Source organism: Barbatula barbatula, assembly GCF_947034865.1.
Source record: "Barbatula barbatula genome assembly, chromosome: 13".
Classification (NCBI taxonomy): Eukaryota; Metazoa; Chordata; class Actinopteri; order Cypriniformes; family Nemacheilidae; genus Barbatula; species Barbatula barbatula.
In genome coordinates this window covers 23,058,116-23,072,988 of record NC_136776.1, presented here as the reverse complement: position 1 = coordinate 23,072,988, position 14,873 = coordinate 23,058,116, and the positions used below count along the sequence as shown (strand labels likewise).

General features: G+C 37.6%; 1 protein-coding gene across 1 annotated transcript; it reads right to left on the bottom strand.

The window, feature by feature from the left end:
* Positions 1-222: 222 nt before the first annotated feature.
* Positions 223-5,399, bottom strand: LOC306902481 (keratin, type II cytoskeletal 8). The gene is made up of 9 exons (XM_079471083.1): positions 4,940-5,399; positions 3,371-3,579; positions 2,750-2,810; positions 2,254-2,349; positions 1,956-2,120; positions 1,575-1,700; positions 1,277-1,497; positions 1,134-1,180; positions 223-957 (listed from the first exon to the last, which is right to left on the bottom strand). Exons 1-9 carry the CDS (start codon positions 5,225-5,227, stop codon positions 854-856), a joined length of 1,317 nt encoding a protein of 438 aa, XP_079327209.1. The 5' UTR covers positions 5,228-5,399; the 3' UTR covers positions 223-853.
* Positions 5,400-14,873: the final 9,474 nt, after the last annotated feature.

Sequence of the window (14,873 nt, the reverse complement as noted above, 5' to 3'; positions counted from 1 at the left end):
AAATAGACGTAAGTGTGTGTGCTATCAGGGTTTGTTCATTTATAATTCTTCACATACTTTTTTCTTCTTTTATGATATCACGAAAATAATGTAAGTCAATTTTGCTAAAAGTAAGTAAAACAGAAACATGTAACAGGCTAATATAGAAAGGAGAGACGCTACACTGCAAAAGTCCAACGATAAGAAATTGGCAAGATATGATGTATATTTTTGATTTTATTTATACTTGTAACTGTCTACATGTGTGTGTAGGACCGACAAAATGTTTCCTGTATTAATTATTTTAAAGTTTAATGTCTGTCTAACACAAATTATTTTCTCATACCTCCTACATTGTGTTGCAGTCAAAGTGGGCTATGATGAATAATTTAGAGCAAAAATTAGGTTAGCGGATCGTTTTCAGATGTATTCCTCTAATTTACTGTATGAGTAGATCCGATTCCTCTGGTCTCTGAGTGCCATCGCTCACGTTGAAACTGTACACACTGTTAATCCCAAAGACTGATAATAACATCACACATTACACACTGTTTGAATGTACCCAAAGAACCGATAGTTTTGTTATATTACAGCAGTTTTCACAAAAAGAGTGTAGCTTCTTTTGGTAGGGTGTTTACTTCTGTATGTTGGGTATTCAAAAGTAGAATAGATTTAAATGAACAAACAATTTTTATTCAGTAATTATTTTGCATAGTAATTGAATTAAAAACAGTCTTTAATTCAGAAAATTCATCGTAGATTCCTTCCACTGATTCACAAAAGAACTATTCCTACGTCCTATGTTCATAGATATAATGTAAGGTATAGCATTTTCTAACTTGAATGTTTATATTTGGATGGTGTGGTTTGGTCTTTAGTGAGTACTAAATCTGCTATTGTTTCTGGTTTCAGTAGTCTTGATCAGGATCTTAGGTGACGGAGAGCTGCTCTGCTGAAAACCATTCATCCCTTTGGAACCTGAGAAGAAAGTTCAAATGTTATCTCCATCCTATATGCCTAGCCTAAATGTATTCAATGCATTCAAAGATAAGAACAAGATTCATTTTGAGAATCAACGTAAATAGCACGGTCATTGTAACGTCATATATTATTATATGCATCATTATATGGATGAATTATCCCTTTATACTCACTGTAGTTTGGAACAGACTGGATATTCACAATGGACTGGTGCCCAATTCTGTTACAGTTAAAAAAGGAATGACACAATTAATATGTGGATATGAATGTGATTCCATTTCAACCCTAATGTATAAGTATAAAAAAAGTATTTAACCTATCCTCTTCGCCTTCCAGCAGCTTCCTGTAGGTGGCGATCTCGATGTCCAACGCCAGCTTGACGTTCATGAGCTCCTGGTATTCGCGGAGTTGAAGTGCCATGTCCTGCTTGGCTCTCTGCAGTGCGTCCTCCAAATCTTTGATACGACTCTTGGCCTCCTTCACAGACATCTCGCCACGGTCCTCGGCCTCCGCTATCTGGTTCTCCAGGTTAGCACGCTGAAAGGTTTGTGGTGTTAGGAGACACGACCAGTAAGTTTAAGGTAAATCAAGAAGCGGTTCAGTGTGTTTCTTACCTGAGATTTAATGGCCTCAATCTCACTTTGCAGGCGGCTGATCATACGGTTGATCTCTGCGATCTCTCCTTTAGTGTTGCGCAGCTCGTCGTTGTACTGAATGGCTTGGGAGGACATCTGGTCGAACTGAGGTGAAAAAACAAATCCGTAAAACACATCAGCGTTGCTTAAACTGAAGACGAAACAATGTCTTACTTTAGGCACAGATTAGGGTCAATAAACCAAAACTATTTGTTTTCTCAATACACATTCCTAGACCGCACGATTAATTGGTGCACGTCAAGGAATTTGTCTTTGTAATCCTCAAGTGTTGACTTCAGACAAACAACCAAACTGCTCTGTGATGTTCAACTGCCCCTAGCATTTGCTTTCTCTGTCTACCTTGGACTTGTACCAGGACTCGGCTTCTTCGCGGCTCTTGGCTGCGATCTCCTCATATTGAGCCTTGACTTCGGCTACGATGTGGTCCATGTTGAGGTTCCTCGAGTTGTCCATCTGCACGATGACGGACGTGTCTTTAATGCTGGCCTGCATTTCATGCAGCTCCTGATTCACAGAAACAAAGAATGTTTAGGACTGATCGCACATTTAATGTCGCGTACGCACACATTTTTTACAATCAACAAACAAGGTTTTTTATTATTTGTTTTGGTGACATCACTGTTATTGGAGCAGAGACCTCATCGTAGATGTTCCTCAGAAAGTTGATCTCATCTGTCAGGGCACCAACTTTGTCTTCCAAATCAGCTTTCACTAGATACACGGAGTCGACGTCCTGTGGGACACACAACACTTTGTTTTTCCTCTACTCAGTTTCAGCTCTGGATCTCTTGGCACATACGTGAGCAAACGCTCATATCAGTTTATGAAAAGCGCTACATCTTGTAGACCTTTAATATGCATCTTCTTGCTGCTGAAAACAGATCTGCTCCGATGTATAAATAATGCCATGTCCCCACCCAGGCTTTTGTCACTGGCGATATGATCCCTCCGGGCTCAGAGGTCTTTTACCACTCCCAAACTTCCCATTGTTCCCTCGCTAGGACTGCTTTTATTGTAGGTGTTGGGAAAGTTTAACTTTCCCTTTTTCTACGAGTCTGCTTTAAAAGGTCTTGCCGATTTTCAAGTAAATACATTGTTATTTGGACAAAGAAAAGGTGGGCTGGTAAACAAACCTTTTTCAGAATCACAAAGTCGTTCTCCAGGTTGTTCCTTTTATTGATCTCGTCTTCATATCTGAGAATGCAGAGTGGATATTTCATTGATGTGCACAAACTGGGAGGCATGTTTTAGGAAGCTTTGAAGTGTTTTGTTTTAAGCATGTACTGATATGTCATTTCAGTACTTCAATATGTCCTGCCTTTTAATCCACCCAACAGGATCTTCATTAAGTCATCGTCTTTTGTGTTCCGCAGAAGAGAGAAAGTGATACAGGTTTGCGATGACATAAGGGTGAGTAAACGAGGGCCTCTTATTGGGTGATGTTTATAATATTGTTGTTTTCAAGGGACAGTTCACTCAAAATAAAAGTCTTCCATCGTTTACTCACGTTTACATCATTTCAAACCGGTATGACTTTCTTCTTCAGAACACAAAAGAAGATATTTTGAAGGATGTTGATAACCAACACCATTGACTTCCATTATATACGTGCAGAATTTCTCAAAATGGCTTCTTTTGTAAAGAAAGAGTCATACACACGTTTTGAACCACATGATGGTGTGTTAATGTAAATTTAGGCTGAGCTGTGCCTATAGAAATATTGTGGTTTGATGAGTGATATGTGGACACTGTACTTGTGTTTGAAGTCCTCCACCAGGCCCTGCATGTTGCGTAGCTCTCCGTCCAGCTTGGTTCTGTCGTTGTTGACCACGTCAAGCTGTCTGCGCAAGTTGGCCATGTAAGCTTCAAACATGGGCTCAACGTTGGACCGGCTCGGGCTTTCACACTGCAGCAGGTCCCACTTTGTCTCCAGCATCTTGTTCTGCTGCTCCAGAAAGCGAACCTGCGAAAGAGACATCAGGTTCACTTTTATTCCATTATTATTTTATCACTTTCCTGGGGTTCCACCATATTGGATTATTCAAACGTGTTGGATTTTATGAATAAAGAGTGAATGAAGTCGTTGGGATGGAAGTCAAACAAAGGGTTTGGTTATCAATATTCTTAAAATGATCTTCGTTTGTGTTCTGCAGAAGAGAGAAACTCAGGTTTAAAATGACAAGAGGGTGAATAAATGATGAAATAATTCTCATTTATGTTTGAATTATCCTTTTGGGCATAGTACATTTAGTAAACTATTATCCTCCCTAGATGGTGATGTCGAGATTATCAGAAGATATCAGGTTTTACCCAAAGCAGTGACGCTTAGCACTTTCATTGGACGCCTGTGCCAAGGGTATACTGTGTTCAACCAGCGTCAGGTTACAAATGTCATTCTCTCTCTGTTACAGCAAAGCTCCTGTCATTTCTTAAGCAAGAACACAGAAGAAGCGTCTCCTTGTCAGTTGTCAGCTCACTGCACATCCTGAATGCCCGAGCGCTTTAAATGATGCCCACCCTGCTTGGATCGACTCATTGACGTTGCAATACGACTCCCCCATTAGTGGCTCTGCAACACTCCGGAGATTAGCAGCTGACCTAGAAGGGTTCTTTCCTCACAAACCCTTCATTTCGAGCACTTTCGAAGCTGACCCGAGGTCTGTGTTGAGGGACTCGACCCTGTCCAGGCCCGCAACAGTGACTCGGTTGTACTGAAATGCGATTGAAGTATCAATTTCAGTCCAGCTGGCTCCAGGGATTTGGTTGCATTGTCCTCCAGCGCACAAAAGCTTCCTTCATGGTCTCCGGATAGCGCTGTCTTCGGTGACTTGGTCAGATCTGACCTGTTTTTATCGAGTTACAGGCATCAGAGAAATGGGTCACGCTACTGAGCGCTATCGTTTTCGTGTGAATCTACCAAAGCGAGAGCTCCTGAGGGCCTCGGAGAGCTGCTTTCTGTGGGAGATGTTCATGTCAACTCATCTACACTCTTGAAAATAAAGGATCTTAAAATGTTCTTCGCAGCGATGCCTTAGACGAACCATTTTTCGGTTACACAAAGAACCATTCAGTGGACGGTTCTTTAAAGAGTCATCTATTTCTTGCCGTTTTATTATCTGAAGAACCTTTTCTTCAGATGTTAATGGTTCTTCGTGTAACCAAAAGGTTCTTCTATCTACGGAATCGAATAAACCTATCAAGCACCTTTTTTTCTGAAAGAGTGAAATAAAGACACAAAACGAGTTAATTTAACACACTAACAAAACGTTCTAGTTATTCACTTCCACCATCTCATCACGGCAAACGGAGAGATCCAACCGTACCTTATCGATGAAGGTTGCAAAGCGATTGTTCAGCGATTTGATCTGGTCTTTCTCCTGCGTGCGCACCATCTGTATGTTGGGGTCGATCTCCAGGTTGAGGGGCGCCAGCAGGCTCTTGTTGACCGAGACGCTGGCGATGGTCGGCCCCAGGTACGCCGAGCTGGTGCTGAACCTCTGGCCGCCTGCGCCCAGCGAGATGCCGCTTAAACTGCTATAGCCGTAGCCCCCCGCCTTGCCGCTGCTCCTCATGGAGCTGCTGGAACTGATGCGCTTGCTTCTTAGACTCATGGTTCAAGAAACAGGACCGTGGAAGAGCAGATGGAAGATGATTCTGATGAGACCAGGTGGGCAGACCTGAGCGATGTGTGTCCCAATGTGCAGAGGCTGGGCTTTTAAAGTCCAACCAGGATGGGGTGGAGCGTTCTATTGTAGGAGAACCTGTTTTAGATGGGACACACTCGCTTTATCTGAGCTTGCTGATCTGCGGTAAACACATTCTCTCTCTCTCTCATTGTATCGGTGCGCTCGGATAGCACCTAAATGTTTAATGTGACCCTTGACAGCAGCGTTCTCAAATACCCGCACAACCTGTAGTAAACTAACTTTCAAAAGATGCACTTAATGCGTGCACAGGTATTTTAGGGACGTGAATAATTATTAGAACGTATACCTTACACTTCCATTCTTATAACTATCACAAACCGTTATCAGTAGATTGGCCTTTATCAAGCTAGAAAGTGATCTGTATGAGTGAAAGATGTATTTAAACACGATTAAGCTCACAACAAACACTTGATGTGTCTGTCATTTTAAGTTCATGAGTTTTTGCATTGCAGGTGTGTTCACAGGTCAAATCTTTGCACATGTTTGAAACGATGTGTTCGGTTTATTGCAGTTATATTACAAATATTTCTTATGAAACGAAACTTGTTCTGTGTCCTGAGCCCGACTGTCCTCCTCCCAGCAGTGCACTGTAGATGAGGGAGTGTTGACAGCGCCATCTGGTGGTTTGCTCAATTTGTTACTTTTAATTATTTGTAGTTTTAACTTTATTTGTAGTTGTTTATACGTGTTAGACGACGTGTGTACAGAAAGACAATGAATAAAAAGCTCTAAATCTAAAGACTGGTGGTTGTGATCTAACAGTCATTCATGACTTGTGTTGTAGTTATTCTGTATAAAATACAAATTAAAAGTCTAACGTTAAAATGCATGAATTACTGTATCTTTCTCACATTTGAAGTTTTGTATTATTTATTTCAATGAATTAAGAGTCTGTTCATGTTTGTCCTTGACTCGCTTAACTAATCAAGGTTTATATAGGATATAGAAATGAATACGTAATTAAACGTTTTTGGAGAGAGTCATTTGTACCGTGATCTAATTATACTATTAAATATGTAATTAGTATTTCATTCTTTTTTCAAAATAACTTGCCAACACTAGTTTTTTACAGTGCATGTATGCAGAGCTGAGCGACACTGCGCAAAACGATCGTCGTATGACGTCGAGGTATCGCGAGACCGATTCAAACGCACTCAGTTTTCAACGCTCTCGCGATAACTCGAGGTCTGCGCACCGAACGTCGATCCCACCTCTCGTCTACGCGCGCCTATTTCAAACCTTATTTTTCCCTTTAAGACACATTATAAACATAATCTCAAATATGCGAAGATTTTGATCCGATTGCCCAACAGTACAGATGTTTTTGCTACAAGTGACGTTTTGATACGTTTGCCTTTGTGTTTTATTTTCCTCACAGAATGATTGATTTGTCCTGTTTTCAAGTTGCTTCGCGGAGCTCCGCCCACTGACTCCCCAGTTCTTCTATAGTTGTGATTCTGCGGGGCTGTCGAGTTTATTTACCTCAGACGTCTTTTGTTTACGATGAGTCCACGTAAAAAGGTTAAAGTTGATAAGAACAACGTCGAGTCCGAGAAGACAGTGAACGATGTCGAAGAAGAACGCGACACGACGAGTGAATGTGAGGATTTATCCGAGAGCGTGGTGTCCTCAGGAGAGGAGATGGTCTTCGATAAGTGAGTGCACACTTTCTCACCTTGTATGTAAAAAGCGACGCTTTTTTTCAGAGATGTGTTTTTTCTGTATAAATGCGGATTTTTAATTGTGGCGTTAATTGTAAACATTGGATGTGATGTATTGAAGTTCTTTACGGGATGGGGGTTTGGGATGTGCGCGTAGTCGTCACAGGATCCGTTCTACGCTCTCTACGTCATGCGCACGATTGTTATAAATGCAGAGCGATCGATGCTTTTTTTTGTTTTTTCTTCTTTTTCTTCCTCTTTGTATGGTCTATTGTCTGATCTGTATAATATTGTTACTTTCAAATATTTATATTAATGAAAAAAAATTAAAAAATAATAGTAATTGAGAAGCAAAAAAAATATATATCCCAAGGCTATTTTTTTCTCTTTCTTTCGCTTTTTTCTTCTTTTTCTTCCTCTTTGTATGGTCTATTGTCTGATCTGTATAATATTGTTACTTTCAAATATTTATATTAATGAAAAAAATTAAAAAATAATTGTAATTGAGAAGCAAAAAAAAAAAACATATCCCAAGGCTATTTTTTTCTCTTTCTTTCGCTTTTTTCTTCTTTTTCTTCCTCTTTGTATGGTCTATTGTCTGATCTCTATAATATTGTTACTTTCAAATATTTATATTAATGAAAAAAATTAAAAAATAATTGTAATTGAGAAGCAAAAAAAAATACATATCCCAAGGCTATTTTTTTCTCTTTCTTTCGCTTTTTTCTTCTTTTTCTTCCTCTTTGTATGGTCTATTGTCTGATCTGTATAATATTGTTACTTTCAAATATTTATATTAATGAAAAAAATTAAAAAATAATTGTAATTGAGAAGCAAAAAAAAAAAACATATCCCAAGGCTATTTTTTTCTCTTTCTTTCGCTTTTTTCTTCTTTTTCTTCCTCTTTGTATGGTCTATTGTCTGATCTCTATAATATTGTTACTTTCAAATATTTATATTAATGAAAAAAATTAAAAAATAATTGTAATTGAGAAGCAAAAAAAAATACATATCCCAAGGCTATTTTTTTCTCTTTCTTTCGCTTTTTTCTTCTTTTTCTTCCTCTTTGTATGGTCTATTGTCTGATCTGTATAATATTGTTACTTTCAAATATTTATATTAATGAAAAAAATTAAAAAATAATTGTAATTGAGAAGCAAAAAAAAAAAACATATCCCAAGGCTATTTTTTTCTCTTTCTTTCGCTTTTTTCTTCTTTTTCTTCCTCTTTGTATGGTCTATTGTCTGATCTCTATAATATTGTTACTTTCAAATATTTATATTAATGAAAAAAATTAAAAAATAATTGTAATTGAGAAGCAAAAAAAAATACATATCCCAAGGCTATTTTTTTCTCTTTCTTTCGCTTTTTTCTTCTTTTTCTTCCTCTTTGTATGGTCTATTGTCTGATCTGTATAATATTGTTACTTTCAAATATTTATATTAATGAAAAAAATTAAAAAATAATTGTAATTGAGAAGTAAAAATATATATATATCCCAAGGCTATTTCTTTCTCTTTCTTTCGCTTTTTTCTTCTTTCTCTTCCTCTTTGTATGGTCTATTGTCTGATCTGTATAATATTGTTACTTTCAAAGATTTCTATTAATGAAAAAAAATATAATAAAAGAATTGAGAAGCAGAAATATACATATATCCCACCTATTTTTCTCTTTCTTTCTCTTTTTTCTTCTTTCTCTTCCATTTGTATGGTATTTTGTATGATATGTATAATATTGTTACTATAAAGATTTCTATTAATGAAAAATATACGCCACCTATAAAAAAACAACGATCGCTTCATTCAAAGCATAATTGTGTCTTTATTTATCCAGAGAGTCCGTGAAAAATAGACCTTTATCACATGCGGATTATTATTTTTTATTGCCAAGGGTAAATACAAAAAGTAAAAAGTTTAGTAATAATACATTTCAAAGCAAGAGTACAGATACAATACATTAGAAATTAAATTGCAAGTAAATGGATTGCGGAAAAAAACAATAACAAAAAACAAGCAGAATTATTATTTAAAGAACGACAACATCAACATAAAAACACAAAACGGAATTATTCCGTAAAAGACAGAATAGTGCACAGTGTTTTTTAACAACAAAATATGTTAGAAAAAAAGCATAGGTCTACATTATACGGGCTTTATTGTTTTAAGAATATGAAAGAGCCTGAATGTGCTGTTAAAGTAATAAATGAAGGCTTTTGATGTGAATTACATGCGGATTAACGCTGTATGAATGACGTGGATGCGCCATCTAGTGGCTGTGTATGAAAGTATGTTCATTAATTATTGCTGATTACAATACAATTAGACCTAATATAAACTACTCATTGTTGTTGAAACCATTTTATTACGACATTTGCATAAGATATTTGCACAAATCATCAACCTATTTTGATTAATATTGTTTTGGTGACTATTAAACTAATAAACATTTGAACTGATATTTCTATAATAGTCATAATTAGGTAATTATATCAGTTTGTTTTTGTGTTGCTGAGGGAAAAATATAGAGGTTAATCCAGAGGTTAAAGTAGATTATTAGATTGTAGATTTTTAGATATATAGTTTAAGATTTAGAATTTTATTAAAAGTATGACATTTAAATGTCAGACAATGTCTGTCACATAAAAAATTTACGATTTTAAATTGTACTGCATCGATAATTTTGTTTACATTTTGTAAATTAATGAGAAATCTAGCTTTTTTGAATGAATTTTTACTGTATTTATTTATTTGATGTTTTATAATACTGGTTAGGCTATAGCACCTGTCATACAAATTTTCTATTTAGATGAAAAGGCCAATTTCAGTAAATCACTTTGAATAAAAGTGTCTTCTAAACGCTTAAAAGTACACGTTATTACATCTTGATTTACAGACTGGCTATTTTATTCTTTGTTATGAGAGAGTCACTCTGTTACTAAAGTTAGTCACAAGATAATAACTAAAAATCTCATATCCTAGATAGCACAGGTACATCTGTAAGATGTCTGCTAAAGATCTGGAAAACATCTGCTGTATAAAAACATCTTAGAAAGAGCAGTTGTTCATCCATTCTAAATCATACACATCTTACAGACATCTTCTAGAGGTCTATATGACGTCTGACAGCAGACGTCTCAGAGATGTAGTGCAGATGAGCAAACAGCATCTGCCAGATGTCTTGCAGATGAAAATGCAGACATCAAATAGATGTACATGTGCTATCAGGCATATGTGCAACTTTTTCTCAATGCGTGCTTTAATAATGCTTTCTTGTATCGGTTAAAAAGTCTTTCAGATGATGTTTCGTCGTCTGATGATGACTGGAGTCCTTCAATCAGCCGACGAAACCAGAAGATCTCTGTTTCACCGTCTCCAGCTAAATCTAATAGATCTGCTTCGGCCGCCTCTGCAGGCAGTGGGAAAGGAAGCATCAAGAAAAATAGCGTCAAGAAAAAGATAGTCAAGAAAAAGAGCGTGAAGAAAAGGAGCGTCAAGCGGTCATTGTCGTTTTCTGTAGACGTGACAAATGATAAGTGGCATAGTGCTGAAGAGCCTGATATCGAGCCACCTCAAATGTTCTTCAAACCCCTCCGAACACCCGGCCCACAGGTGATCTCTACTGCATCGTACAGTCCTCTGCAGTTTTTTCACATGTTCTTTTCATCATCAGTAATGCAGAAAATTGTAGAGCACTCTAATGCCTACGGGGCCAAGTGTCTGGCTGGGAAGCGACAATCATGGCGGGCCATTTCTGGGGAAGAATTCAAGTCGTTCTTGGCGCTCGTCATCTACATGGGTCTGATCAAGTGCTTCAACCTCACAGACTACTGGAAAAAGTCGGACATCTACAGTCTGCCGTATCCTGTACAAGTGATGCCCCGTTTCAGATTTCTAGCGATAACAAGCGCTCTTCACCTCAGTGACCCTGAAGAAGATGCAGAGAAAGAAAAGAAGAAAGGAACGGCTGGTTACGACCGTCTGTTTAAGATCAAACCGTTGTATGAGGACATTAGAGTGGCCTGCCAAACTTACTTTCATCCCTTTCAGAACATCTCCGTCGATGAGAGAATGGTAGCATCAAAGGCTAGAAATGGACTCAAGCAATATATGAAAAACAAACCAACGAGATGGGGCTACAAACTCTTTGTTCTGGCAGATTCGCTCTCTGGATACACGTGGGACTTCTTCGTATACGAAGGAAAGTCAGACACAAAGCCAGGCAAAGGGGTTGGCTATAATACTGTCATGACATTGGTAAAAGAAAAGTCATTGGGCACTGGATACAAGCTGTATGTTGACAACTTTTACACCAGCCCCACGCTGTTCAGGGACCTCCTGAGTAAGAAAATTTTGGCTTGTGGGACAGTTCGAGCAAACCGGATCGGACGCTCAACAACAGCAGCTCCTCGAGGCAATATACGCTGGTTGAGAGACGACAATCTCCTGTTCGTCGAGTGGAAGGACAGAAGAAACGTCCTGCTGTGCTCCACCTTTCACAAAGCATTCAACGGTGACAAAGTAAAGAGGAAGGTGAAGGGAAACGATGGAGTTTGGACCGAAGAAGAATTCACGGTTCCGCCCGCAGTGCTGGACTACAATAAGTTAGTCAAACTTTCTTCAGTGTTATGAAGCATGTTTGAATTGGAAATTGTATAATACATTTTCTTATACTTCCAGGCACATGGGTGGAGTGGATCTGTCCGACGCACTCATTGGATATTACACAGTTCTGCATAAAACAAGAAAGTGGTATCGGACCTTCTTTTACCATTTTGTGGACATTGCTGTTGTAAACGCCTTCATTTTGCATAAGCACGTGGCCAGGTCGAAGAACCAGAAGCCGATGACGCAGAAGGAGTTTCGGGAGGCTCTTGTCTCAGAGCTGGCAGGAATAGGTTCTGTTTCTGCCCCTGGTCCAGATTGCACGGCTCCTAATAATAATTCCCACCTGCCAAAGTACATATCTGGCGACAGCACCATTGGAAGGCGCCTATGCAAATTGTGCCACCTTAAAACTCCAGTTAAATGTGTCACCTGTGATGTGAGTCTGTGCTTTGTTGCCAAGCGTCAGTGTTTCACTGAATGGCATAAATCTGGTCATTATAAGTAAGAGACCTAGGGGGAGTCCAGAAGTTTTGTTTAGAATACTTGAACGAGTATGCACAGAAATACGCTGGAAGGAAAAGCACAAGGTCTAATGCCTGCTTCCTGGAAACGTGCTATACTGTACATTGTGAACAGTACATCACTTCCTTTTTTAAATGAACCGTAGACATTTTGTTACACTGTTGATGTCATGTACACTGTAAACGCAGTTAACTTTATCATTACTTTTGTGAATTTTGTAATAAAATTCCTTTAAATACTATTCCATGTGTTTTGAAATGCAAAAGTGTGTGCTTTCATGCCCATTTCTGTACTTTGCAGTATGTCCTTAAGATTTGTTATTTAAAATTTCAGGAATAGTTTACAAGGTCTTGCAATACCTTTCTACAGTCACTAAACTGACGGGACAAGGGCGAGCCCTCATGTACTGTACGTGTTTTTTCGCCCTACGAAGATTCATCTGTACTAATGTGTTTGGCAGTTTTACAACGCATTTTCTCAAATGTTATGCTTACGGTACTAGTCGTGTCGTAAACCCGTTATGTGTAATTAGGAAAAACGTAACTGCGATAAGTCGTGCACTTTACGTTCTCAATGTTTCTCGCAATAATCATTGTGTCCTTTTTGTTTTTATTGTCGCATTATTTTCCTGTACAGGCAATAACCATGTTAAAAACGGTTTGGCTCACAGGTAAATGATATAAAAAGTATACTTTCATTTGAAGAAAATATATTTACAGGTGAAAGTAATTGATAATCTCTTTCATAACTTTACAGAAGCGAGCATTTGAAGGCCATTAAAAACATGCATGTAACAAATTAAACAGTTTTATGATAGGAAAATGTACTTTGATTTTTTTGACACATTCTTTATTATTTGTAGTTACTCGTTGTGTCAATTGGCTCAATTTTCTTGAGAGATGCCTTCCTTCCAGGTGCCTTTTTTTATCCAGATACTAGCCAATGAAGACCCCTGATATGGGTGACGTCATGGTACGTTACAAAAGCTGCCAATCACAATGCGATCACCGTTGCGTTTTACTTGCATTCCTCTATAATACGGTTAAATGTCTGCATCTGTTGCCATCTGTCGCCTCATTTCTGCATTTATTTTTTAGATTCACATGCAGTTACCACCACAGCCGAGGAACATTTGCAGAGTCTTAACATGAGCGGCGAGGAAGCCGATATGATCGGGTCAGATGATCAATCTGATCTGGAATGTGTGGCTTCCGGTGGGAATTCTTACCTGATGACCAGACTGGATAAGTGAGTTTAATTTGATTCAATGATTGCACGCACAGTATGAACATTGTGGCTTTCATTGAGAGGCGAAGTAAAAAAAGAATGAAGATAGTATATGACCTGAATTAATTTATATTTAATCTTCGTTAATCCTGCTTTGAGCAAAAAAATGTTTGCATACGTTTCAATCCAAAATTATTTTCAAATGAGAGTTTTTAACATTTTGCCAAAGAGCTAACAGGAATTTAACTGTTGTGTTGTAAATATCATTAGAACCAACAAATACAAATGATATAATTGTTTTAATAGTTTAATAAATCAAAACCGTTCCCCCTGTGGGTTGTTAGTGGAATTACTCTTAACAAACCTATATTGAAAACATTTAATATTGTGAGTTGGGCTGCACTCTTCATCGAAATATCGCGATATGCATATCTCACTGTAATAATGCTTTGTTTATCGGAGAACGAAGTAATATAATTTATTGTTATTTCATTAGGATTTAAATGGCTTTTATAAACTTAGAATCCGATTGAAAAAATTGTGTATTTCATTATTTAGCATGTTATTGCATATCATGCGTATTTCAATCAACTGTAAAAGTGAAGTAACCATAAATGTAATGTATAGATTATATACGTGCACAGATGTTAATTAGTTCTGATTCCACTATTTCTTTGCATATATGTGCTGACTCCTTTTTTGTTACGATTTACTGCATTAGATTAGATTAGATTCAACTTTATTGTCATTACACATATACAAGTACAGTGTAAGGAAATGTAGTTTAGGTCTAACCAGAAGTGCAGTTAGCAAGTGCAGGATATACAGTTAGAATAAATACAGAATACAATATTGAGAAAATATTATACAGTGGGCATGGATTATGAATATATTTGACAGTAGGTATGTTCTATGAAAATATGACAGTAGTTATACACTATGAACAATATATACAGATGGCTATATACTATGAACATTAACACTTTGAACATTAATGTACAGGTGGATATGAGCAGATAATAATTTAGAGTAAACAATAGTGCAAGTGATTTAAGTGTGCATGTTAACATACTTATATGACATGTTTTACTTGTATTCCTTTTATCATATTTCTTGCAAAATATGTCTTGTACATACCTGTACAAGCAAGATATGTTCCAAAAATGCTGGACTTTAATATACTTTTTTTTTACTTTTTAAATGGTTCTTGATGTTTCACTTTGGGTATTTTTTCCGTTGGTACAGTGACCTTTCAGATGCCAACAACTCATCCCATGAGGTCTTAAAGCCAGAAGTAAACCCACAAAAAAAGAAAGTGTTTTTTTCCAGAAAAGTCTGTAGACTCTTTTTCATCACCCGCCACTATATACAGAGAAGGAGTCTGAACCGATCATCTGCAGAGTTCCAACTAAACACATCAGAGTTGAAGTGGAACAGCATGGATAAACCTGATAATGAGCCGCATCAACCGGTCTTCAAACCCATCCAACCCCCTGGACCACAGGTGCTCTGCAGCCCAACATGCAGACCATGGCA